Source organism: Chiloscyllium plagiosum, unplaced genomic scaffold (assembly GCF_037043375.1).
Source record: "Chiloscyllium plagiosum isolate Xiang-an unplaced genomic scaffold, Cpla_swu_hap1 HiC_scaffold_7, whole genome shotgun sequence".
NCBI classification, from domain to species: Eukaryota; Metazoa; Chordata; class Chondrichthyes; order Orectolobiformes; family Hemiscylliidae; genus Chiloscyllium; species Chiloscyllium plagiosum.
The window spans coordinates 115,614,836-115,642,635 of NW_028270145.1; the positions used below are offsets into that span (position 1 = coordinate 115,614,836).

A 27,800-nucleotide genomic window follows, 5' to 3' on the forward strand; every position below is an offset into this window, starting at 1 on the left:
ATTGACAATCTTGGGAAACAATACATCAATAGTGAATTGGCTGAATTCACTTTAAACACAGCAGACACATTATATAGTGAATGATCAGTTAGCCCAGCAAGGGGGAGGGTGGGGGGCAGTATGTACAATCATTGGTGACAAGTGCATAACCCATGTTATTGACAATTCTTACAATATTACACAGGCGATCAAAAACATTGGGACCAGCTAGATGACTTCAGACAAGGAGCCACAGGAGGAGATAGCTGGCTATATTAGCTGATAGGGTTCCCTGGATTCCTGGATTTGCCTGTTTGGCACATGGGACGGTTCTCCTTAGCTCACTCATACTGGTATTCTGTCTAGGCCTTGTGTTTAAAGTTTTGCTGTAAGGTGTTACTGACTCAGGCCATGCCAGGAACGAGTGTCACCACAGAAGATCCCCCAACAAAACTCGCACTCTGACACGCCTTGGGATGGGGAGACCTTAGAAAAGACCTACCTCTATATGTCAATTGGGTGGTCTGCAGGAGATCTCCGAAGTCGCCTCAGTGACCATAAAGAGGGGGGGAAGTGAAGTGGGAGTGGACACGGGGCATGCTGACATGGGGCACACAGACACTGTATGGCCATTGAACCATTACATGGAAAAATACAGCAGAGCATACACAGGTACTGCCTGAGGCCAACAGGATATCAGCACAATAGACACAGAACATAGATAATTAATTAGTTTAAGGTGGGTGGGGGAGAGAATACACATCAGTAACGTGTACTGCCCACCAAGGTGTCTGAGTCCAGCCACCACCTTCAATAGAAAATGTTAACTACCTGAGACTGCTGGTATACAAGTGTTAATACTTCAGATCGGCTGTAATGGGAAAACAAACAAACAAACAAACTTCCTTCTCAGGAAGAATAGTCATGACCATGGAAACTGACAAGGGTTTTTGGAATGTTTTTTGTACACAAACCACAAAATATATAAAATATCATGACATGTGCTGAGGAGGAGAGCGAGGGAGAGGGCTCACAGCTGACAGCCTCTCTCCCCGGAGCTCCAGTTTCTTTGTACAATAAACTGTCGTTGAATCCTGATTCTGACTCTGAAACTGGTCATTTTCCCCAGAATACAGTCTACTTTAAAATACCTCTCTGTACCCAGCTTCCTGTCTACCAATGATGAACCATTCCTTTCATGCTACAGTATTATATTGCCCACAAATCTAACACCACCTCCAAATCACCATCTGACAAGCCCTTACCTTGCATGTTCACTTTCATCTCCATGGAAAGTGGTAGAATTTGAACTCAAGGAAAAAATCTGGCATCTACAGCTACCCTTGTTAATGGTGATCATGACAGTAACATCAACTGTCTCAAAAACTCATCTTCTTCACGAATGCCCTCGAGGAAAGGAAATCAACCATCTTTACCTGGTATGGTCCACATGTAACTCCAGAACCACAGCAATGCTGGTTACTCATATTTGCCTTCAGAAATAGCCTAGCATGCCATTCAGATCAAGGGTGATTAGGAACATGCAACAAAGGCAATCAAACTGTGTCAGTAGCACCCACATCCCATGAAATAAAAGAAATACAAGAAAAATGTAACAGAACAACATCAAACTGAATGAAGCAAATGATGAAACGGCAACTTAACTGTCATGTATGAAGTTTTGAGAGTGAAATTAGAATTACAAATAGTTAACTTAAACCAGTTAAAAAACTATAAATAAAAATGAACATTTTAAACCATCAACATCAGTTAATGGTAGAACCTTGGAGAGTGTTGTTGAAGAGAGACCGGGGGTGCAGGTTCATAGTTCCTTGAACGTGGACTCACAGGTAGACAGGTTGGCGAAGGAGGAGGAGTTTTGGTATGTTTGCCTTTAATAATCAGTACACGGAATACAGAAATTGGGATGTCAAGGTGTGGCTGTAGAGAACATTGGTGAGGCCACTTTTGGAATTATGGCTAAATTCTGGTCGCTCTGCTATAGGAAGTATGTCATTGAACTGGAAAGTATGCAGAAAAGATTTAAAGGATGTTACCAGCACCAGAAGGTTTGCATTATAACACAGGGTTGGATACGCTAGGACCTTTTCTCACTAGAATGTATCAGGTTGAGGGGGTGACCTTATAAAAACATGAGAGGCATGGATTGTGTGAACAGTCAAGGTCTTTTCCCTAGGGTAGGAGAATTTCCTAGGGTAGGACAAGTACATGAATAGGAAAGGTTGAGAAGAATATGGGCCAAATGCAGGAAAAGTGGGGCTAGCTTAGTTTGGAAAACCTGGTCAGCAGAGATGAGTTGGATTGAAGGGTCGGTTTCTGTCCTTTATGACTGTAAGTGAACAGATAAAATTACAGTTAAGCAAATTGGAACCACGAAATTACTTCACAGTTTATGCCCTTAGAAGGTTTAAGAATGATGTTGTGGTTCTGTTCACCGATCTGGGAATTTGTGTTGCAGATGTTTCGTCCCCTGTCTAGGTGACATCCTCAGTGCTTGGGAGCCTCCTGCGAAGCGCTTCTGTGATGTTTCCTCTGGCATTTATAGTGGTTTGTCTCTGCCGCTTCCGGTTGTCAGTTCCAGCTGTCCGCTGCAGTGGTCGGTATATTGGGTCCAGGTCGATGTGTTTGTTGATAGAATCTGTGGATGAGTGCCATGCCTCTAGGAACTCCCTGGCTGTTCTCGGTTTGGCTTGTCCTATAATAGTAGTGTTGTCCCAGTCGAACTCATGTTGCTTGTCATGTGCGTGTGTGGCTACTAAGGATAGCTGGTCGTGTCAGTTTGTGGCTAGTTGGTGTTCATGGATGCGGATCATTAGCTGTCTTCCTGTTTGTCCTACGTCGTGTTTTGTGCAGTCTTTGCATGGGATTTTGTATACTACGTTGGTTTTGCTCATGCTGGGTATCGGGTCCTTTGACCTGGCGAGTTGTTGTCTGAGAGTGGCTGTTGGTTTGTGTGCTGTTATGAGTCCTAGTGGTCGTAGTAGTCTGGCTGTCAGTTCAGAAATGTTCTTGGTGTATGGTAACGTGGCTAGTCCTTTGGGACCCAATATACCGGCCACAGCAACGGACAGCTGGAACTGACAACCGGAAGCGGTAGAGACAAACCACTATAAATGCCGGAGGAAACATCATAGAAGTGCTTCACAGGAGGCTCCCAAGCACTGAGGATGTCACCTAGACAGGGGACGAAACGTCTGCAACACAAATTCTCAGCTCAGCGAGCAGAACCACAACAACGAGCACCTGACCTACAAATCTTCAAGTTTAGGAATGATATTCAGTGGGAGCTTTGATTTGAATCTATTCCCAGCTGAGTTTAGTAATGCTGTTGATCGACAGAATCCACTTCAGTCTGCCTTCATATGGAAGAAGTTAAATATCCCGGATCCCACTAATGCCCAGAAGCTCCTATCCTTCAAAAGTTGGTTATTTGGCCATTTTGTAGAATGTTGTAGTACATCAGCAAGCCATTTGACCCATCATATCTAACTGGCACCTCAGAGCTACCCAGCAAGTCCCACTCTCAAGCCCTATCTCTGTACCCCTCTAACTTCATCCCTTTCAAATATATATCCATAGACATAATAGCAGAAATTAGGCCATTCGGCCCATCAAGTCTGGTCCATCATTCAATCATGGCCGATAAGTTTCTCCACCCCATTCTCTCTGTAACCCTTGATATTCAAGAACCTATCTATCTCAGTCTTAAATATACTCAATGACCTGGCCTCCACGGCCTTCTGTGGTAATGAATACCATACACTCACCACTCTCTGGCTGAAGAGATTTCTCCTTACCTCCACTCTACCAGGTCTGCCCTGGTGTCCTAGCCTCTCCTACTAATCGAAATATCTTCCCAATGTCCATTCTGTCCAGTCCATTCAGTATTCTAGGAGAAAGTGAGGACTCTGGATTAGTGGTGCTGGAAGAGCACAGCAGTTCAGGCAGCATCCAAGGTGCAGTGAAATAGAGTTTCGGGCAAAAGCCCTTCATCAGGAATAAAGGCAGTGAGCCTGAAGCGTGGAGAGATAAGCTAGAGGAGGGTGGTGGTGGGGAGAAAGTAGCATAGAGTACAATAGGTGAGTGGGGGAGGGGATGAAGATGATAGGTCAGGGAGGAGAGGGTGGAGTGGATAGGTGGAAAAGGAGATAAGCAGGTAGGACAAGTTCAGACAAGTCATGGGGACAGTGCTGAGCTGGAAGTTTGGAACTAGGGTGAGGTGGGGGAAGGGGAAATGAGGAAACTGGTGAAGCCCACATTGATGCCCTGGGGTTGAAGTGTTCCGAGGTGGAAGATGAGGCGTTCTTCCTCCAGGCGTCTGGTGGTGAGGGAGCGGCAGTGAAGGAGGCCCAGGACCTCCATGTCCTCGTCAGAGTGGGAGGGGGAGTTGAAATGTTGGGCCACGGGGCGGTGTGGTTGATTGGTGCGGGTGTCCCGGAGATGTTCCCTAAAGCGCTCTGCTAGGAGGCGCCCAGTCTCCCCAATGTAGAGGAGACCGCATCGGGAGCAATGGATACAATAAATGATATTAGTGGATGTGTAAGTAAAACTTTGGATGTGGAAGGCTCCTTTAAGGCCTTGGATAGAGGTGAGGGAGGAGGTGTGGGCACAGGTTTTATAGTTCCTGCGGTGGCAGGGAAAAGTGCCAGGATGGGAGGGTGGGTTGTAGGGGGGCGTGGACCTGACCAGGTAGTCACAGAGGGAATGGTCTTTGCGGAAGGTGGAAAGAGGTGGGGAGGGAAATATATCCCTGGTGGTGGGGTCTGTTTGGAGGTGGCGGAAATGTCGGCGGATGATTTGGTTTATATGAAGGTTGGTAGGGTGGAAGGTGAGCACCAGGGGCGTTCTGTCCTTGTTACGGTTGGAGGGGTGGGGTCGGAGGGCGGAGATGCGGGATGTGGACGAGATGCGTTGGAGAACATCTTTAACCATGTGGGAAGGGAAATTGCAGTCTCTAAAGAAGGAGGCCATCTGGTGTGTTCTGTGGTGGAACTGGTCCTCCTGGGAGCAGATACGGCGGAGGCGGAGGAATTGGGAATACGGGATGGCATTTTTGCAAGAGGTAGGGTGGGAAGAGGTGTAATCCAGGTAGCTGTGGGAGTCGGTGGGTTTGTAAAAAAATGTCAGTGTCAAGTCGGTCGTCATTAATGGAGATGGAGAGGTCCAGGAAGGGGAGGTAGGTGTCAGAGATGGTCCAGGTAAATTTAAGGTCAGGGTGGAATGTGTTGGTGAAGTTGATGAATTGCTCAACCTCCTCAAGGGAGCATGAGGTGGCGCCAATGCAGTCATCAATGTAGCAGAGGAAGAGGTGGGGAGTGGTGCCGGTGTAATTACGGAAGATCAACTGTTCTATGTAGCCAACAAAGAGACAGGCATATCTGGGGCCCATACGTGTGCCCATGGCTACCCCTTTGGTCTGGAGGCAGTGGGAGGATTCAAAGGAGAAATTGTTAAGGGTGAGGAGCAGTTCGGCCAAACGAATGAGAGTGTCGGTGGAAGGATACTATTGGGGATGTCTGGACTGCAGGTGCTGGAGAACAGAGTCGAGTGTGCGCTGCTGGAAACGCGCAGGTCAGGCAGCACCAGAGGAGCAGGAGAATCAACGTTTTGGTCATAAGCCCTTCATCAGGGGATGAGAGATAAAATGGGAGAGGGGTGAGGTTGAGGGGAGGTAGCTGGGAAAACAATAGGTGGATGAAGGTGAGGGAGAAGGTGATAAGTCAGATGGGGCAGTGATGGACATGTCCGGAGGGCGGTACCGAGTTGGAGGCTTGGGACTGGGATAATGTGGGGGACAGGAAATGAAGAAGCTGTTGAAATCCACATTTTTCCTTGTGTGGTTGCAGAGTCCCAAGGTGGAATATGAAGCGTTCCTCTGCCAGGTGGTAATGGTTTGGTGGTGGAGGCAGCCCAGGACCTGCCTGTCCTTGACAGAGTGGAAGGGGGAGTTAAAGTGTTCAGCCATAGGCCAGTGCCTGCGGGTGTCCGAGAGATGTTCTCTGAAATGATCCTCAAGAAAACATCCTGTCTCCCCGACAGAGGAGACCACACTGGGTGCAATGGATGCAGTCGATGACATTGGGAGGGGTACAGGTGAATTTCTGACAGATATGGAAGGAACTCTTGGGACCTTGGACAGGGGTGAGGGGAGTGGTGTGGGCGCAGGTTTTGCACTTCCTGTAGTGGCAGAGAAAGGTACTAGAAGTGGGGTGTGGGCTGGTGGGGGGTGAGGGGCCCTGACGAGGGAGTCGCGGAGGGAATGGTCTCTCCAGAATGCTGACAGGGGTGCAGAGGGAAATATATCTCTGGTAGTGGGGTCCATTTGGAAGTGGCAGAGGATGATGCGTTGTATGTGGAGGTTGGTGAGATGGAAGGTGAGGACCGGGGAGGGGGGGTTCTGCCCTTGTTGCGTTGGGAGGGGTGGAGTTCAAGGGTGGTGCGTGAAGTGGAGGGGATGTACTGGAGGGCATCGTCAACCATGTGGGAAGGGAAGTTGCGATTGTGGAAGGAGGCGGCCATCTGGGGTGGAAATCAGTCATCCTGGGAACAGATGTGGCAGAGGAATTGGGAATAAGGGATGGTGTTTTTACAGGAGGTAGGGTGGGACTCAGTGGGCGTGTAGTATATGTCTGTGGTTAGTTGGTCACTAGAGATGATGATGATGGAGAGGTCCAGGAAGGGGAGGGAGGTTGCTGAGATGGTCCAGGTGAATTTGAGGTCAAAAAGGTGGAAGGTGTTGGTAAAGTTGATGAACTGTTCAACTCCTCGTGGGACCACAAGGCGACACCGACACAGTCATCGATGTAATGGAGGAACAGATGAGAGGTGGTGCCAGCATAACTGCGGAAGATGAACTGTTCCACATATCCGACAAACAGGCAGGCAGAACTGGGTCCCATGCAGATGCCCATGGATACCCCTTTGATTTGGAGGAAGTGGGAGGTTTGGAAGGAGAAGTTGATGAGAGTGAGGACCAGTTCAGCCAGGCTGTTGAGGGTGTCAGTGGAACAGTACTGGTTGGGATAGCGTGGTCGATGGAAGGCTACTGATTGGGATGGTATGTGTTCAAGTATTCCATATCTTTCAATTAGATCCCCTTTCATCTTTCTAAACTCCATAGAGTATAGACCGAGAGTCCTCAAACATTCCTCATATGTTAAGCTTTTCATTTCTGGGATCATTCTCGTGAACTTCCTCTGAGCACACTCCAAGGCCAAGATACCCTTCCTGACATATGGGCCCTAACATTGTGCACAATACTCCAAATGTGGTCTGACCAGAGCCTTATGGAACCTCAGAAGTATAATCGCTGCTTTTATATTCAAGTTCTCTCAAAATAAATGCCATCATTGCAAGTGCCTTCCTAACTACTGACTCAACCTGCAAGTTGACTTTGAGAAAAACCTGGACTAGAATTCCCAAGTCTCTTTGCACTTGAAACTTTGGATTTTTCTCCCCATTTAGAAAACAGTCCATGCCTCTATTCTTCCTACTAAAGTGCATAATCTCACACTTTCTTATATTGTACTCCATCTGCCACTTCTTTGCCCACTCTCCTAACCTGTCCAAATCCTTCTACAGTCTCCCCATTACTACTTGACCGTCAACCAATCTTTGTATTGTCTGCAAGCTTTGCCAGAATGCCCTCAGTTCCTTGATCTAGTTTGTTGCATCTCTACACGAACCCCACTTTTCAGCACTTAGCTCATAGCCTTCGACATTATGACATTTCAAGGGCTCATCCACATACATTTTAAAAGGATGCAATGTTTGCCTGCCTCAACTATCCCACCAAGCTATGCATTTCAGATTTCCAACACCTTCTGGTTTAAAAGATTTTCCTCAAATCCCCTCTAAACCTTCTTCCCTTTACTTTATAATTATGCCCCCCCCCCCCATTACCAACCCTTCCTATCCATGCCCTAATCATCTGACACACCTCTGCTCCAAATGCAATTAGTACAGGTAATTACATAGTGTTGTGGGGAACATCACCAGCCTCGGAGTCAGAGTTGGGGTTCAACGACAGAGTTTACTATACAAGGAAATACTGGAGCTTCAGGGAGAGAGACACCAACAGTACAGTGATCAGCTGCGATTCTTCTCTCAACCCGGAGCACATGTCAAGATACTTTTATACTTTGCGATATAATAGGTCAGAGATGAGGTTATGGTTGGTCTCTGTAACAGTTTGTTTGTTACAAACATTGCAGAATCCCTGATGATAATTCCATGCAGTCATTGTCAGTTCCAGTGCAGCCTTTGTTAATTTCAATGCGGTTGTTGTCAGTTTCAGTGCAGACATTATCAGTTTCAATGTCTGCGTGGAAGTCCACTGCTGTAGTAATGGGCGCTAATCACTCTTCCCGAGAAGGATGATTACTGCAGCCCTGCCTATTAACACATTGACATGGACTCCATACAAAGTGCTAGCATTTCTATCAAAAAGGTATTGGCTGGACCCAGACACTTCAGCGGGCAGTATGTGGTACTCATGTGTATTCTCTCCCTACCCGCCTTAAATCAACTAGATTATGCTGGCATTTTGGTGGCCCCAGGCAGTATCTGTGTTTGCTCTGCTGTCTCTCTCTATATTGTGGCCATCTTGTCAAGTGGCCAACTTTCCCAGGTAAATAGTGCGGTGAGGAAGGCATATGGAGTACTGGCTTTTATTGGTAGAGGAATTGAGTTCCGGAGTCCTGAGGTCATGATGCAGTTGTATAAGACTCTGGTGCGGCCGCATCTGGAATATTGTGTGCAGTTTTGGTCGCCATACTATAGGAAGGATGTGGAGGCATTGGAACGGGTGCAGAGGAGGTTTACCAGGATGTTGCCTGGTATGGAAGGAAAATCGTATGAGGAAAGACTGAGGCACTTGGGGCTGTTTTCACTAGAGAAAAGAAGGTTTAGGGGTGACTTGATTGAGGTGTACAAGATGATTAGGGGGTTAGATAGGGTCGACAGTATGAACCTTTTCCCGCGTATTGAGTCGGGTATTACAAGGGGGCATAGCTTTAAATTAAGGGGGGGTAGATATAGGACTGATGTTAGGGGTAGGTTCTTCACTCAGCGAGTCGTTAGTTCATGGAATGCCCTGCCAGTAACAGTGGTGGACTCTCCCTCTTTATGGGCATTTAAGAGGGCATTGGATAGGTATATGGAGGATAGTGGGTTAGTGTAGTTTAGGTGGGCTTGGATCGGCGCAACATCGAGGGCCCAAGGGCCTGTACTGCGCTGTATTCTTCTATGTTCTATGTTCTATGTTATGGTTCAGCAGCTATCTTGTGTCCGTGTGCCTAGTGTCATGCTGCCCCGTGCCATCTCCCACTTCAATAGGATTCAGGGTCAGCTTGCTAATTGGATACAAAATTGGCTTTATGGTAGGAGACAGAGGGTGGTGGTGGAGGGTTGCTTTTTGAACTGGAGGTCTATGACCAGCGGAGTTCCAGAAGGATCGGTACTGGGTCCTCTATTGTCATTTTATATAAATGATTTTGATGAGAATATAGGAGGTATGGTTACAAAGCTTGCAGATGACACCAAAATTGGTGTTACAGTGGACAGTAAAAAAGGTGGTTCTCAGATTACAAGGAGATCTTAGCCCATTGACCAAATTGATCGAGGAATAGCAGATAGAGTTTAATTTGGATAAATGCAAGGTACGCATTTTAGTAATACAAGCAAGGACAGGACTTGTCTGTTAATGGAACTGAGAGACCTAGGGGTTCAGGTACATAATTCTTTGAAATATGCATCACAGATAGACAGGGTGTAAAAAGACAACATTTAGCTCGCATGAAACCACTGAACATAGGAGTTGGAATGACATGTTGTTGAGGATGGTGGTGAGCTCTGGTTGCCCTGTTACATAAAAAGATATTAACTGGAGAGGGTTCAGAACAGGTTTACCAGAAATGGAGGGTTTGAGATATAAAAACAGACTGGAACTTCTCACTGGAAGATAGGAAGTTGAAGAATGACCTTATTGAGGTTTATAAAATCATGAGGGGGCATAAAGTGAATGACACGGGCCTTTTCCCTCAAAAGTTCAAAACTAAGAAAGAAGGACATATTTTTAAAGGTGAGAGGAGAGAAATTTAAAAGAAGGATGGAAGGATGGAGAGGAGGAGGAGGAGGAGTTCATGTGTGGAATGAACTGCCAGAGAAAGTGGTGGATGCAGGTACAGTTACCATGTTTAAAAAAGACATTCAGATAAGTACATGAATTGGAGAGGTTTGGATGGTTATGGGCTAAGAGCAGGCAGTGGGATTAGTTTTGTTTGGGAATATGGTCAGTGTGGAATGGTTGGACCACAGGGTCCGTTTCCATGCTATATGGCTCTATAACCAGAGCTCTTCCAGCCTGTCATAGTTAAAAATGCTCTATCCTGGTCAATCTCCTCTGTACCCCTTCCAGTGCAATGAAATCCTTCCTACTGTAAAAGGTGACCAGAACTGCATACAGTACTCCATCTGTCAAAGACTTGTCCAACTCCAACAGAATCTCCTTTCTTTTATAATCTATGCTACAGGTGACCAAGGAAAGTTCCCAGTATGCCTTTTTAAATCTTTGTATTAACCGGTCCTGCCATCTTCAGGGATCTGTGGATGAGCACCACAAGATCCCTCTTTCCTCGGAGCTTCCCAGTATTCCTTTACCTTGTTAATTTTTTCAGAGTGTATCACCTCACTTTTCAGGATTCAATTCCACTTGCTACTGATCTGCCCTTCTGACTAGCCAGTCCATATATTCCTGTAAATTAGGATCTTCTTCCTTCACTATTAACCACTTGCCAATCTTCATGTCACCCATAAATTTAATCATTTCCTCTACATTCTCATCATTTATACAGCTGCTCTAAGGCTCTCAACCTGAAGGTCACCACACTGCAGGCAAGAGGAAAGGCGGAGAAGGAGAATTCTCATGATAACCTCAGCTGGTGCAGGAATTGAATCCAGGAATCACTGCACAAGTCAGACACATTTTTCAGAGAAGAGATTAAACTAAGACTTCCCTTCTCAGGTGAACATACAAGTCCCTTACAGTAATTTTACAGAACAGATGCACTCTCCCTCACATCTAAGTATATATCTTTCAACCAATGTCACAGATTATCTGTCAATGGTTGTTATTTGTGCAATCTTGCTCTATGCAAACTAGTTGTTTTTCTTTATTCTTTCCCTCAAACAATCCAGCTATTAAATTTCTAAACAATCTCATTCCCAGTCATCCATTATATTGATTTGGTGTTGCCGTTAACAGGAAAAGCAAAATTTCACTGTGAGCAGAGACTTTAGTAAATGAGTAACCACATGTAATTCTACTATTCCTCAATCCTATACTGCAGCCACCCCACCCTGATCAAGTTGAACAAGAATTAAAGATAATTAATAAAAAGCAGCTGCAAGCACTTTATCATTACTTTTATCCAAATTGAGATAGGATTTGTGGTGAATTGTATTGTGATCAAAAGGAACAGGTGAGTTTGGATTTACAAGTTCCCAAAATTCTCCTCGCCTCATGACAGAGATTGACCAAGCACAGTGAACAACAACTTACATGACAGATGTATTGTGCAACCATCAAAAAGCTGAAAGAAAAAGAGATTTTGATCTTGTCAATCAAGACCAAATTCTTACTGGATTTTATTTATTCAACACTAATACTGCATCAAGTTGAACTGGAAGGTACGCTATTGCTCAACTATTCTTATCACTCAATTGCAACATCCTCCTCCACCTGAAACCAGTGATTGGAATGGCAGTGAAAACAGGCCACTCCTACCCCACCCAAACTAGTCAGTCCATAATTGGTACAGGCATTCAAAACCAAAGCAAAGCAATCCTCTTTCAACATGCAGACTGAGCTTCAATGACATCTAAATCTATTGACTTAACCCAATTGGAAAGTGGGTTTGTTGAGCATAGAAGTTGCTTTGGTCCCCCTCCAACTCTATTTTGATTTAGTCCCTACCCTCCCCTTCACTGTTTTGATCACACAGCACTGCCCTTTGATGTGAAGGGCAGTGCTTGTCACTGGCCACCCGGGTGTTTTCCTATCTTCCTGGTGGTGGAAATTAAATAAAGATTCGTGCGCTTTGTGTCTTCCACTGTGTCTCACACCTGCACACACACACACCTTGGGTGCTGGGGATAAAATAAGCACTACCGCACTTAGGTGGTAGTGTGGGGGTTAAAGGGGAAAAAAAAAGAAAAAGAAAAAAAAAATAAAAAAAGAAAAGGAAAAAATAAACAGGAGACCGGAACTTTGTGTCTCTCACTGTGTCTCCCACCTGCACACACACACACACCATGGGTGCTGGGGATAAAATAAGCACTACCGCATTTAGGTGGTAGTGTGGGGGTTAAATTAAAAAAAAAATTAAACAGGAGACCTACCCTCCCCTTCACTGTTTTGATCACACAGCACTGCCCTTTGATGTGAAGGGCAGTGTTTGTCACTGGCCATTTGGGTGTTTTCCTATCTTCCTGGTGGTGGAAATTGAATAAAGATTGGTGCACTTTGTGTCTCTCACTGTGTCTCACTCCTACATCCACACACCATGGGTGTTGGGGAAAAATAAGCACTACCGCAGTTAGGCGGTAGTGTGGGGGTTAAAATAAAAGAGAAAAAAAAAGAAAAAAAAATAAACAGACGATTATTCCCTCCAAAAAAAAAGTAAATCCCCCCCCGGTCTCTCTGGGGAAGAGGCACCGGCCCTTGGAAGGGAGAGACTCTCCAGTAGCGCGCCGGCGGTGCTGCCCCTCTCTGGGGGACGAACCAACGGTGCCCCTCGACTGTCCCGCACCACGGCCCGACTTACCAAAACCCCCAGGGGCTACAGCAGGGCCTCCTGCTGCCTCGACTCCTCTGGCCCCTGGGGAGGACCTGAATAACCACGAGGGCCGTGGTGCGGGCGACGACAGAGGACCCTCTGCTGGGTCGTCGAGCGGTGGAGGGGAGGAGGGTGTTATCCTCGCTCCTCCCTCCCAGACTTTTTCCGGGACCCTTGGCCCTGGGGGATGACCTCTTCCCTGAGGAGCCAGGTGTCCCGGTGTCGGGAGAGGAGCGGGACCCCGAGCCTCTGCCGCCCGACGACCCGAACTCAGGGCGTTCCGGGAAGGGGTGCGCAGAGGAAGGTACCGCCGGTGACCCTGGGGGTGGAGTCGCCGGGGGTTTGAGGCCGGTTGGCGGCGCTGGACCAGCCCCCATCCTCTCGGTGGGGGAGGGGTCGGTGACCGAGGGCGACCTCCCGGAGGAGGGTTCGGGATCGGTGGCGGACACCGGGGACGACGCGGACTCAGTCTGCAGTGACGTTTTTGAGTCCCAGGTGCCCCCACCGATCTCCCCCTCATCCCCCCTCGAGGAACTCCGGGAATTTGTCGAGGAAACTCGGGGTCGCCGGGATAGAGCCCAACTGGCGCTCGACTGCTGGAGCTCATTTGAAAAAGTTTACTGGTCGGCCCACGCTGCCCGCCAGGCGCCTGGGCTCGACATTAATAAGCGAAACGAGTCAGGAACTTCCTGGGGGCACTCCTGGTGCGGGCGAGGGACTTCAGTGCCCCTCCTTCGTCCTCCCTGTAAATATATATACAGGTTTGTTGAAAAAAAAAAATAGAAGTTGCTTTGGTCCCCCTCCAACCCTATTTTGATTTAGTCCCTACCCTCCCCTTTACTGTTTTGATCACACAGCACTGCCCTTTGATGTGAAGGGCAGTGCTTGTCACTGGCCACCCGGGTGTTTTCCTATCTTCCTGGTGGTGCAAATTGAATAAAGATTCGTGCACGGTGTGTCTTTCACTGTGTCTCACACCTGCACACACACACCATGGGTGCTGGGGAAAAAATAAGCACTACCGCTTATGTGTGAGGGTTAATTAAAAAAAAAAATAGAAGTTGCTTTGGATCAGTATGAGAAGACAGTCTGCAAAGCAATCTTTTCTCATTTTGTTTTCTTGGTGGTCATAAGGACTCCTCCAGGTCTCTTCCCCTACCCCAGGCAATCCTTCCCCTCTGGGAGAAAATGAAAGTGAAGACTGCAAATGCTGGAGACCAGAGTCAAGAGTGGAGCTGGAAAAGCACAGCCAGTCAGGCAGCATCCGAGGAGCAGGAGAATCAATGTTTCTAAGATCAGCTCTTCATCAGGAAGGAGGCTTCCCTTCCCCCCACCCCCGCCATCTTTCATTTCAACTAAAGATTCATCTTCTAAAATGTATGGCTTGTGCGGTTGGGTTACCAGCTTCAGATTCTGCCTGATTTTAATGGCTGGGCAGTTGCTTTCCTATGCTATTTTTGCTGATTCATGAGGCTGTTCTAATGAAACCTCACCTGATCTGAAATTTTAACTTGGTATTCAATTCTTCAGATGCTGCCTGACCTTCAGTTTTTTTCTTTTTAACCTCTAATGCAATAGGAGGAGGTGTTCTTCAAATGCATAAATAAGCACTCATTGAAAGAAATGCCCATCATGAATGGAAAATCTGAGCTCAGCCCTTTCACCCTTGATCTACAACAAAAGGTTATTCTTAGAACCTACCTTGTGATCAGTATTGTCCAGAGACCACCACCATAATGGACTTCTCCATGATATGAAGGTCAGATTCTCAGCTGCAAAGGCCAGAGCCCAGAAGAGTAGCAGAATGGTACTGTGACCACGTGTCCTGTCCCGCATCAACACTTTTGTGCGTTCGAGGTGCAGCAGAACAATGGTACACAACCACCCAATGATAGATAGGCATGAGTAGACGATAGTGTATCCATACACAGTGCCTAAACCAAAGGATTGCCAAAGAATGTAGATTCCAAACTGCAGCAACAGGACCACCGACAGGAACAATTGCAGGAAGAAGAGACGAGAGCGTGGTACATACTTTGGCTCCATTGTAGTGCCATACATATTGTAACAAACATATAGCAAACTGCCGAAGAGTAAAACGATGCTCAAGAGTACTGTTGAAACCAGGGTGAAATAAAAACATGGGAAAAGTCCTTGTTGTATCCATACTTCTGACAAGGATGCGTTGTCTTCACAGTAACTTCCAAGGACAGTCATTGTATCAGACAAACAGCTGCAAAACAGAAATACAAACTGAATCCTCAAGGGATACAACAGGAATTATAATCAATATTAAAAAAAAAGTACTTTTTAAACAGGTACTCAACATAAAGACGTATGAAAACTAGATAGTTTTCTCTTATGCCAATGTTATGGAACGCCATTCCTCTGCAATAATATCAACAATTCCAACTTAAAATGCAAAGACTTTTAGGCAATAGAATTAAGCCATTCATCCCCTCAAGCATTTTCCAACATATAATTATATCATGGTGGACCTCCTGTCCTCAATTCCCATCCCCTGCTCTCTCCTCATATCCCATGATTCCCATTTGCTAGTTTTAAATACATTCCATGATTAACCATGTTCAACCCTATGGAGCATAAAATTCCAAAAATTCACAAGTATCTACAAGAAGAAATTTCTCATTTGCAGTGACAATGTCTCCTAAGTCCATTCTCTCCTGAGAAGGAAAATACTCTCTCCTCAATGATCCTTTCAGATGACAAAGTTAGGCAGAGGTTCAGGTTGTGTTGAGGAAGTGGGGAGGCTGCAGAAGGACTTGACAGTCTAAGAGACTGCGCAAAGAATGGCAGATGGAATAAAATGAGAGAGAGTGCATAGCCTCACACTTTGGTAGTAAGAGTGGAAGCATAACTGGGGAAAGGCTTCAGAAATCTGAAGCACAAAGGGATTTGGGAGACCCAGTTCAGGATTCTGTTAATGTTAACATGCAGGTTCAGTTAGGAGTCAGGGAGGCAAATGAAATATGAGCATTCTTTTCAAGAGGGCTAAAATATAGCAGAGGTTGTACAAGGCTTTGGTCAGACTGCATTTGGAACATTGTGACCAGTTATGGGCCCCACATCAAAAAGGAGTGAGCTGGCATTGGAGGGGGTCCAGAGGAAGTTTATAAGAATTATCCCAGGGATGAAGGGAATGTCATACAAGGAGTGGTTGAGGACTCTGGGTCTGTACTCAAAATGGAATTTAGAAGGAGGAGGGTGTATTGTATTGAAACTTACTGTTTATATACCGAAGACCTGGATGGAGTAGATGTTTCCATTAGTAGGACAGATCAGGACCTGAGGGCACAGACTTGGAGTGAAGGGACGACTCTTTATAACTGGGATAAGGAGCAATTTCTTCAGCCACAGATCAGTGAATCTGTAGAACAGACTTTACATTTTGCCAATTTGTTTTTTCCATCTATAAAAAATTAAAGCTCAGCAATGTTGCTGCATTGTCCTTGTTATATGTTCCTCCATTTTGTAGTCTGTCCAACACAATAACTATTAGGAGTCCTACAAATTATTCCCAATGTTTTCAGTTTGCTACCTCTTAGTTCAGACCATACATCGTCAACATTTCAGCAGCAAAAACAAAATGAAATTGTGAAGGAAGATAGTTATTTGGAAAAATCTACCCTTGTGTAATCGGTCTTTGGCACGACCGTAAACTATAACTGAGATAAGCATATTCAGACCATTCTTTCACATTAAGGCAGCGGGTAGCAAAGATAAAACAGAAGGACTCAGAGATAAAGTGACAGTGAGAAGTAACAGACCTGAAAGATCTGGTTGATTAGAAATGTATTGGATTGAATTGGGAAGCAGAAGCAAACTGCAATTTTTAGATTAATTTACAGGATACCACTGAACGATCAAGGAAGGTCAACGGCTACTAAGCCCCTTTACAGCATCTGTTTAGTGCTTTTGGTCTGCACACTTGAGTATACCATAGAATTGTTACATGAATGTCTTGCTATGCTGTTTGTGTTAGTTCACCAAATAAGGATCAGAGCCATTCTCCTGCTGCTTCCTTTAACCCTGGACATGATTCTTTTACAAATAACCACCCGATTCCCTTTGGAAGCCCAGAATTAATCTGCCTCGACCACACAGACGTACATTCTAGACAATGGCCACTTGATGTGAAGAATGTGAGGGAGAGTGGGAGATCTCAGAAACCTACCAAATTCTAAGAGAACTAGATAGGGTAAACACTGGAAGGATGTTGCCAATGACCAGCGAGTCCAGAACAAAAAAGGGGCTATAGTTTAAGGATCGATCGGACTGATTTCTTCACCCAGAGAATGGTGATCCTGTGAAAATCTCTGCCAGAGAAAGTGATGGAGGCCAAATATTCAATATTTTCAAGGAAGATTTAGATACAGTTCTTAGGGCCAAAAGAACTAAAGTGTATGGCAATAAAGCAGAAGTCAGTTCCAGAGTTAGATAAATTAGCCATGATCATATTGAATGGCAGAGCAAGCCTGCTCCCGCTCCTATTCGCGATGTTTCTCTGCTTCAATAAATGACTGACCATAAACAGTACCCATTCAAAACATGCCTGCATCAAAATTCACTTCAGTGGAAGCAGTCTGCAAAGGAATTAATGGCTCCACTAAACATGAAATGTCTATAGAAGCAACTAGTTTGTCCTTGGACTGGATTTCAATTGTGGTGTGCCTTGACCCCACAAACAGAAAGAGGCATTACTGAATTTGAGCTCAACATCAGCACCCAATGAAGGCAGACACCTTGAAAAAAAAAGGACACCCCACCGAATTCTGAATTCTTAGTCAGAGCTATACAGCACAAAAAAAAACTGATCCTCCAGTCCAACACGTCCGTGCCGACCAGACATCTAAATAAATCTAGTCCCATTTGCCAGCATTTGGCCCATATCCATGTAAATCCTTTCTATTGACATGCCTGTTCAATTTTTATGTGCACCACTGTTGGCTGGCTGTGTTCGGAGATCCCATGGCTAACCCAGACATACATACCAATAAACTCAACCAAAAAAGTTATGTATGCTCATATCAACAGAGTACACATCATTCTTTGACTGTTTGAAATATACATCCATTGGACTTGCCACTCAGCATGACTAGACAAAAAAAAAAGGTTAAAACACATTGGTTTGACTGTAAGAGTAACAAGCCGTCAGCTGATAGGATTCATCCTCATAATGGCACCGAATTGGTGTATTATAGATTGCCCAAGACAGATGAAAGTGTTGCCTTTTTGTACCCTACCTGATCTGAAATGGGTTCTGCACAACATGAGCTGGGTGAATTTCAACAGCCAGTTTTGGGCAGGTTTCCAAATAAATGGAAAAGATTCCTTTGGTGTGCCAAGTATAATATAAAATCGATAGCAATGCAGTGTCTACATGCTTATTTGACATTACTCACCTACTCACCAATGTAGCACTCAATGAAGCCATTGACACCTGTACTGCAGCATGATGATAAAGACCTGCCACTATTGCATGAATCGGTATCCAGTAAACTTACTAAGAACACAACATATGCACAAATAGAAAGTGTTGCCATGGATCAGTTAGGTTCAGTTCTCGTAAACATCCTTGCTGGATTATTTGAGAAATGTATGTATCTTCATTAGAATGACATGGAACCTCCTACCACTTGCATATTTCTCTCGTTTCAAGTTCTGTGTTCATGTGAAAGTCCTGTTTATGGCTAAAAAAAGTTTCCTTATGTGCCTTAATGGGCTCCATCCTGCACTCAAAATCATTTTTGCAACAGAGTAATCAAATGAGCTGCTTTTCCTTGAGGTGCTAGTTGAGAATCACCAAGGGGTTTGTAGCACAAACTCTTTCACTGGACAATATACACATGGAGTTCCTGCAGTACCATGCACTAAGAATGACCTACTGTCGACCTTGTAGGTATGTGCCAAGTCATATGTTCACCATGCAAGCTCTATACTAAATAATCCAATTAATTACACTGTCAAACAATTTAGATTGCAAGTCCGACTGTCAATGCGGTGCTCTTGCACATACTGGAAGCTACATTGATTAACACACAAGGGCCTGCTTTTTTTTGTAGGCGGAAACAGCATGTAAACACAAATGTATCTGTTTCTACTAAAAAAGGTGTCAACACTTCCCTTGCTCATTTCACATGTTTTAACCAGTCTACTTGGCTCGCTGAGAATTTCAACAGAACATGTCAGTGACTTGTCAGCCATCATTTAACTAGATAAAATTTCCATAGAAATGCACCACTATCCACTTGCCAGCCAATTAGCACCATCATACTCAGTATAAATGCTGCATACCCTTTACACTGGTATTTGCAAACTGTCCTGATTAGCACAGAATAAAAGTGTCAGCATTATTTTTTCACCATAATTTTTGCACTATAGATTTCCTTGCACATTTATCCTTCTTACAAAATTCTTTTTCTGTATTTGCTCACTGAGCAAATCGCTGGCTGAGGAGCATTTATTGCCCACCCCTAAATTGCCCAGAGAGCAGTTAAGAGTCAACCACATTGACTTGGGGTCTGGAGTCACACAGGTGTGGATGCATTTTCCTTCCCTAAAGGACAGTAGTGAAGCAGATTAACTTTTCCAACAATCAGCAATGGATTCATGGTCATCATTGGACTCCTTAATTCCAGATTTTTTTAAAATCATCAAATTCCATCATCTGTGTTTGTGGGATTGGAGCCTAGGTTCCTAGAACATTACGTGGGACCTCTGATGCTGCCTGACCTGCTGTGCTTTTCCAGCTCTACTTTGTCCCTGGATTAAACAGTCCAGCGGTAATACCATGAGGCCATTACCTGCACATTAGTGGTCTATAAACGAACCTTTTTTTTCTGGCTCTTGGCTCCAGTCAAATCAATTCAGTCTTTGACCATTGCATGGCATACTCTTTCAGCACTAAAATACTGTCCTTGGTCAATACTACCATTCTTCTCCCTTTTATGAAGGATTTTTGATCCAGCAATATTTAAACACCTAATCTGGCCCTACATCTACGTGGCAATCTGCACCCAAAACTTTCTGATCTTATTAAGAACACTGGGCATTTACATATCTGCACAGGATCCAGGACTTAGACTTTACTACTTCCTCCCTTGCACTGACCCCCATCTACTGAGTATTTGCACTCTCTCAATATTCTGTGCGGCTTGGTATTCCTCTGATATTATCGCATGGTTGCCAACCCCTGCTGGGTTAGTTTAAATCCTCCTCATCACCACCAGCAAAACATCCCAGAACAGACTCTGCCACAACTTTGATCAGGTGAAAAACATCCAGGCTGTCCAGGGTACGTCTTCCTCAGCCAGTCCCAATGGCACTAATTAAAATCATGCAGAAACTTTCCAAGTATACATTTATCTATATAATCCTATTTCTGTACACACTTTTACATGGCATTGGAAATTATTCAGAAGAACACTGTTTTGGGGTCCTGCTTATTAATTTCCGACCTATGTCACCAAATTCCACCTCCAGGACCAGATCTCTTTTCCTACCGATATCATTGGGGCCAATGTTGACCACAATTGCAGACTTTTTGCCCAAACTCCTCAAGGTGTCCTGCAACCAGTAATATCCTCGGTCTTGACATTGGGCAGGCCAGATATATTCATAATTTCACAGCTATAGTTGCAGAAATGCTCATCTGTTCCCATATTTATACTGAATTACCTATCACTACAGTTTTTACAATCTTATTTATATCCCCCTGTAAAGTCAAGGCTCGTTTGGTGCTTTGTGCTTAGTTCTGGTTACACTCTCCAGTTGAGCCATCATTGTCATCAGTATTTTGAACTGAACTCAAGTTGAAGAGCAGTATGCTGTCAGACAACTCGTGTCCTGCTGCTTGCACTTTTTGGATTGCCAGGTACATATGCTTAAGCTGAGAGTGACCACATCAATACATATATTGCTATTGACATCTCAGCTTCATGAATGCACCACTTTCCTGCTGCTACTCAAGTTCCAAAACCCAGAGCTCCAGATGCTATAACTCACAACATTTCCAGCATGTATGGATTTCCAAGACAGCGAAGAGGGTTACCTCAGATTACAACAGGATTTTGACCAGATGGACCAATGGGCTGAGAAGTAGCAGATAGAGTTTAATACAGATAAATGCGAGGTGCTGCATTTTGGGAGATCAAATCTTAACAGGACTTATACACTTAATGGTAAGGTCCAAGGGAGTGTTGCTGAACAAAGAGACCTTGGAGTGCAGGTTCATAGCTCCTTGAAAGTGGAGTCACAGGTAGATAGGATAGTGAAGAAGGCGTTTGGTATGCTTTCCTTTATTGGTCAGAGTATTCAGTACAGGAGTTGGGAAGTCATGTTGCGGTTATACAGGACATTGGTTAGGCCACTTTTGGAATATTGCATGCAATTCTGCTCTCCCTCCTATCGGAAAGATGTTGCAAAACTTGAAAGGATTCAGAAAAGATTTACAAGGATGTTGCCAGGGTTGGAGGGTTTGAGCTATAGAGAGAGGCTGAACAGGTTGGGCCTGTTTTCACTGGAGCAGAGGCTGAGGGGTGACTTTATAGAAGTTTACAAAATTATGGGGGGCATGGATAGGATAAACAGACAAAGTCTTTTCCCCTGGGGTGAGGGAGTCCAGAACTAGAGGGCATAGGTTTAGGGTCAGAGGGGAAAGATATAAAAGAGAACTAAGGGGGAACTTTTTCACACAGAGGGTGGTACTTGTATGGAATGAGCTGCCAGAGGATGTGGTGGAGGCTGGTACAATTGCAGCATTTAAGAGGCATTTGGAGGGGTATATGTATAGGACGGGTTTGGAGGGATATGGGCCGGGTGCTGGCAGGTGGGACTAGATTGGGTTGGGATACCTGGCCGGCATGGACAGGTTGGACCGAAGGGTCTGTTTCCATGCTGTACATCTCTATGACTGTGACTATGTGCTGGTAAGGTGAATTGCCCATAGTGTCAAGGGATGTGCAGGCTAGATGGATTAGCCAGGGAAAATGCAGGGGTACAGGGGTAGAGTAGAGGCATGGGTCTGGGTGGGATGCTCTCCAGTGGGTCAGTGTTGAATCAATGAGTGGCCTGCTTTCACTCTATGCGGATTCTAAATGATTCCCAAATGGCTGCAGTCAAATGTGACACACAAGATGGTTGTGGTTGCTGGAGACCAGCCTTCTCAGCAAGAGTTCCTTAGGGTTGTGTCCTAGGCCCAACAATCTTCAGCTGCTTCAATGACCATCCCTCCTTCAGAAGGTCAGAAGTGAAATGTTCACTGTTGATTGTACAATGCTCAGCATTATTTGCAACTTCTCAGATACTGAAACAGTACATGTTCAAAAGCAGCAAGATCTGAACATCCAGATTTGGGCTGAAAATTGGCAGGTAACATTTGTGCCACAAATACCAGGCAATGACTTCTCGAACAAAGTCAAAATAATATAACCACTGCCCTTTGACATGTAGGGTTACTGTCACTGCATCCCCACTATTAACATCCTTGGGTTTACCATTGACCAGAAACTCAACTTGATTCGGTACACAAACACCGTGGCTACAAGAGCAGATACAAGACTTGGAATACTGCTGCAAATAACTCCCCACTGCCTTCCGAAAGCCAGCCCATCATTCGCAAGTACAAGTCAGGAATGTGATGGATTACTACCCTTGTCTGGATGGGTGCAGTTCCAACAAACATTCAAGAAGCTTAACACCATTCAGGACAAAGCAGCCTGCTTGATTGGCAACACATCCACAAACATCCACTCCCTCCATCACTGATGCCCAATAGCAGCAATGTATACAATATACAAGATACGCTACAGAAATTCACCAAAGCTCCTTAAACTCCACCTTCCAAACACAAGACCACTTGTATCTAGAAGGACAAGGGCAACAGATACATGGGAATACCACCTCATGAAAGTTCCCCTCCAAGCCATGTAGACCTGGAAATATATCATTGAAAGAACAATGTCTCAACTAAAATTCTGAAATTCCCTCTGATGAGGATTGTGGGTCTACCCACAGCACATGTGCTGTAGCAGTTTAAGACGACAGCTTAAGGGCAACTAGGGACAGGCAATAAATGCTGGATTTCCTGGTGAAGGGCTTTTGCCCGAAATGTCGATTTTCCTGCTCCTTAGATGCTGCCTGACCTGCTATGCTTTTCCAGCACGGATTTAAATGCTGGTTCCCAGCATCTGCAGTCCTCACTTTTGCCTAATAAATGCTGGTCACCAATGATGCCTGTATCACAAATGAATATACAAAAGGTGCAACTCTGCATGAAACATTACTTCCAAACAAAAAACTTCTCATTTGCACAAAATTCCCACATGAACCAAATTTACTCCTACAGTTCACTGCTTTTAGTATTTGGACTATGAAACTACACATTTCGTGTTTCTTTGTTCAAACTACCAAATTACTACAAGTATCAAATCTGCAAAGAATGATAATACGGATAACTGAGGTTCTATCAGCTCTCCTGAAGGAAAATCAAGTTTACCCCATTACGACACAATTTGTCTTTTGATCCAATTCCCTTCAAAGAATATTGAACTAGCATCAATCATCTTTTCAGTGTATTCAAATGATTACAGCAGTTCAACAGTCAGCTTAACAATGCCTTCTCTGGAGCGTATAGGGATGGCAATAAATATAGCCTAGCCAGCAACACCCATATTTCCTTGAATAAGCAAATGGAACAAACTTAATCACTGACCTCTTCTTTATAGAATCCCTACAGTGTGAGAAACAGGCTCTTCGGCCCAGCAAGTCCACACCGACCCTCCAAGAGAGGAACCCAACCAGACCCATTCCCCTAGATTTACCATAAGACATAGGAGTGGAAGGAAGGCCATTTGGCCCATCAAGTCCACTCTGCCATTCAATCACCTAACCTAGACATTCCTGAACACTGGGCAATTTAGCATGGCCAGTTCACCTAACCTGCACATCTTTGTATTGTGGGAGGAAGCCAGAGGAAACCCACACAGACCTGGGGAGAATGTGCAAACTCCGCACAGACAGGTGGAATTGAACCCTGGTCCCTGGCGCAGTGAGGCAGCAGTGCTAGCCAATGTGCCACCCCAACATTTGTCCAATTCTTTGTCTTCTTTTTCGACAATAGCCCAGGAAGCTGCAATTTTCAGGCATTTTGTACCCAGTTACTAAGTGGTCTGAACCTACAAAACCAACTGTCCTAAATAGATTACTAATTGGCTGAAAGTGGTAATTTAATTCAGGAAGCAGAATTGGAAGTTACAGTTAAGGCAGAATTGGGGTTGTGGGTAAGGAACTCAATATTCTTCCTCAAACACAGTCTTTCCTGGAACCCAAACAATCATGTAAATTGGAAAAAAAACTTATCTTACCAGATATGCTAGATGTAGCTAACTCAAGGAATAAATTCTGCACAAAGAGATGTGGGGCAAGAGTGCATTGCAGAAAAGGGATATTCATGTGTCAAACTTCTATTTCTACTGTACAATTGGCAGACACACAGGTCTTTCCTTTGCAGAGACTAAAGCAAAAGAGTGAATTCCAGTGTGTTAACTCCACGAAACCCTGAATCAGATACATCTGTCACTTGAAGTCTCATAATAACATGGGACTTGCACTAAGTGAAGTAATATCTAGCTCAAAGCAAGGTGGTTTGCGTTATTAAGAACCCAAATCAACTCCAGGATATTCTTTAGGCAAGTGTTCTAATCCATCTATTTTTAGTTGCTCTAATGAGCTTCCCTCCAAAAAGATATATGAAAATTTGAGTTTGTACTGCTGAATGGAGTGTAATATTTGCATCACACAAGAGAGAGGTAATGGCTATATCAAATAATGTAGCTATCTTTACTTAATATTCAATGTTTTATTACTGAATTCCCCCACTATCAACATCCCAGGATTATTGTTGATGAGAAACATAACTGGAGCAGCCAGATAAACACTCGAGTAGGTCACTGACTAAGAATACTACAGTGCCTAACACACCTCCTAACTCCTCAAAAGACTATAAAAGGCACAAATCAGGGATGTAATAGAATAAGTTCCAACACTCAAGAAACTGGACACATCCAGGACAAGCAACCTGTTTGACTGGCACCCTTTTACCATCTTCAATATTCATTCCCTTCACCACTGCAACACAGCAGTGTATGCAATCGACAAGATGCACTGCAAAACTCATTAGTGTGCCTTCCATCAACTATCATCTAGAGCAAGAGTGATAACACACATAGGAACACTACAAACTGCAATTCCCCCTCCAACTCTCATTCTGATTTGACACGTGAGTTAAAGTCGCAGAGCTTCTTCACACCACCGTGTAGTTACACCACATGGACTGCAGGGATTCAAGATGGCTCACCACAATCTTCAAGAGTAAAGGGCAAATGTTGATCAAGCACTGTAGTGAAGTTTATTACTTGTACAAGTGATATAAAAAGACACACCCAATTGCCCAATTTGTGGAGTTAGTTGAGCTTCCAGGCTTGAACTTCATGCTGATTGTAAATACCACCTGAGAAGCTACAAACAGAAACATGATCTAGGCTGAAACGATACAATGAATTCCTACTACCCTGCAGCTGACGATTATCACAAAAACATGAGTATTCAACTTGACCATAAAAAAACCTCTCAAAATGAAATCTCTTGACTCTACTGACCTTGAACAAATTCAAACTGGGGAAGGCATTTAAAAACCGGGTGAACGGTTTACGTAAGTAGTAAACGCTGGTTCTGAAACGCTGCCCTGTCAAGGGTACATTCCGAGGAAATGCAGAACCCCAGAGAGATTTGTAACAAAAAAAAACACACAAACTCTGGAAAAGCTCAGCAGATCTGGCAGCATTTGTGGAGAGAAATCAGAGTTAACGTTTTGGGCCCGGTGACTCTTCCTCAGAACCGAAGGTAGTTACGAAAATGTCGGTTTCTATGTAGAGGTTGTACTGAGAGACTGAGCCCTGGCGTTTATGACATTACGCAGCGTCAGCTCGAACCCACTGCACTCCTTCATTAGATGTGCATTTACTGTACCGATTGTAAGGGCTGAAACACAAACTGCGACCAAAACGCGCGAATAAAAGCTATCGAGAGGAATATAACCAAGCCACAGCTACCCATAAGAATACTCACCAATTTTCAAGGCTCCGATCACTTTATTTTCTCTCGCCTTTGAAAGTCATTTGCAAATGAGACAGGCCACAATACAACCACTAGGTCCTAGTGCACGCAATCACAGGATGTGAATCTCCAAATCCTGTTTTAAACGGCCACCGTATTGCCCTTGGATTGGCTACAGCCGCCACTCTGCCAATAAAGCACTTAGTCACTGTTGAACACAGCAATGTGAACGTTACAAGCAATAATTATCACAGAATCCCTGCAGCGTTGAATCAGCCCATTCAACCCGTTGACTCCATACCGACCACCCAAAGAGCATCCCTCCCAGACCCATCCCATTCCTGTAACCCCGCATTTCACATGGCTAATCTATCCAGTCTGCACATCTTTGGACTGTGGGAGGAAACAGGAAAAATATTGAAACTTCACACAGTTTCCGGAGGCTGGAATCGAACAAGGATATCTGGTTGGCATGGACGAGTTGGACTGAAGGGTCTGTTTCCGTGCTGTAGATCTCTATGACTCTATGCTGAGGCAGCAGTACTAACCAGTAAGCCACCATGACACCAGTTTATTCCGGGGGGGCCATTGCATTAGAATGGCCAGAGATTACAGACAGTTTCTTGCACTGTGCGTGGATCTGTCTGTCATGTTGTTTCCCTTGCAACAGCAGTCCTACAGCGCTCTCTCAGAGTCACTTATCTCACCCAATCCAAGTGTGGTCACCACCATTTCGTTACCATTGCACATTTTTGATTTCCAGCATGATTGAAGGTGACAGTAAGCACTCCTCTTCCAGTGATTCCCAGCTTCCACCTCTGTATGTCGATGAGCTTCCAAACATTCAATTCCCCTTCCTGTTAGCCCTTCCCTGTATTCCACTGGCTTCCCGATTCCTTCAGTTCATACCCAACTAGTCTACATGAGTATGCCTTTACCCCCCCAAGCCCTGTCCCTGTCATATGAGATGACCATGCCAATTGCTGTCATACACTATCCCATCCCCTAAAAGTCAGGGTGCTGCAGATCATGGATGAACACCCTCCTACACAAACCCTTTCCCATCCATGCTTTACTGTATCCCCTTCACAAATACAATTTTCCCCTTCATAAATATAATATACTCTTCCTCTTTCTCCAGCTTGAACCTCCCAATTCCAGAAATTACTGTGCAATGTCTCCTTTGTGTAGCAATGACCTGTCCTCCCAGCACCCCCTTTCCATATAGTTGCTGTGGATGGATATGACAGACTGACCTTGGCCCATACTCTTGAGTGACCTAACTGGATAGCCCAACATGAGAAAGGTGCGGACCTCTGACTGATAGTTGGACCGCTCCCTGACAAGTCTGTATTTCCTGACCAGAATGCAAATGTATTGGAAAGGTGCAACAATGGTCATGAGGGGTTGGTTAATGTTGGAGGTCTTTGGTCACGAGGGGGTGTGCCCAGAGATGCTGTTTGGTCCTAAGCAAAATGCAGCAATCTGAAGTCACCAGGTATATGCTCTAACTTCAATGTCGAAATTTCTTAACATCTAGCTTGTTCAATAGGCTTGGTATGATAGGAAGCTGAATATTAATGAGGTGGATTTGGCAAAAGCATAAAAGATAGAATGAGAAGCTCCGATATTGAGTTAAGCCTCTTTAGACCTCTCATCTGAATCTCACCATAGCCCATGTTGTTCAGACACCTATAAGACTCCATCCAATGAAACTATTGTCAATCAGATTCACTAAAATCCTTTGAAGAAAATTTGATATCCTCATCTGAACTTGCCAACACACAACTTCAGTCTTTTAAATGCCCTTTGAAATCACCAAGCAAGTCA

At 44.6% G+C, this 27,800-nt stretch overlaps 1 protein-coding gene across 2 annotated transcripts in view; it reads right to left on the reverse strand.

Annotated features, from left to right (window-relative positions):
• The window catches only part of LOC122551842 (ATP-binding cassette sub-family B member 6-like), a 264,001-nt gene extending 237,899 nt beyond the window's left edge, over positions 1-26,102 (reverse strand). Inside the window, exons 1-2 of one of the 2 annotated variants that reach the window (XM_043694361.2) lie at positions 25,983-26,102; positions 14,538-15,069 (exon numbers count right to left, since the gene is read on the reverse strand). In XM_043694361.2, coding sequence (XP_043550296.2) covers positions 14,538-15,053 — 516 coding nt within the window. In that variant the 5' untranslated portion in view covers positions 15,054-15,069; positions 25,983-26,102. Of the gene's footprint in view, positions 1-14,537; positions 15,070-25,513; positions 25,783-25,982 lie in introns of those variants that run through there. The other variant, XM_043694362.2, reaches the window with a different exon arrangement.
• Between the last annotated feature and the right edge of the window lie 1,698 nt (positions 26,103-27,800).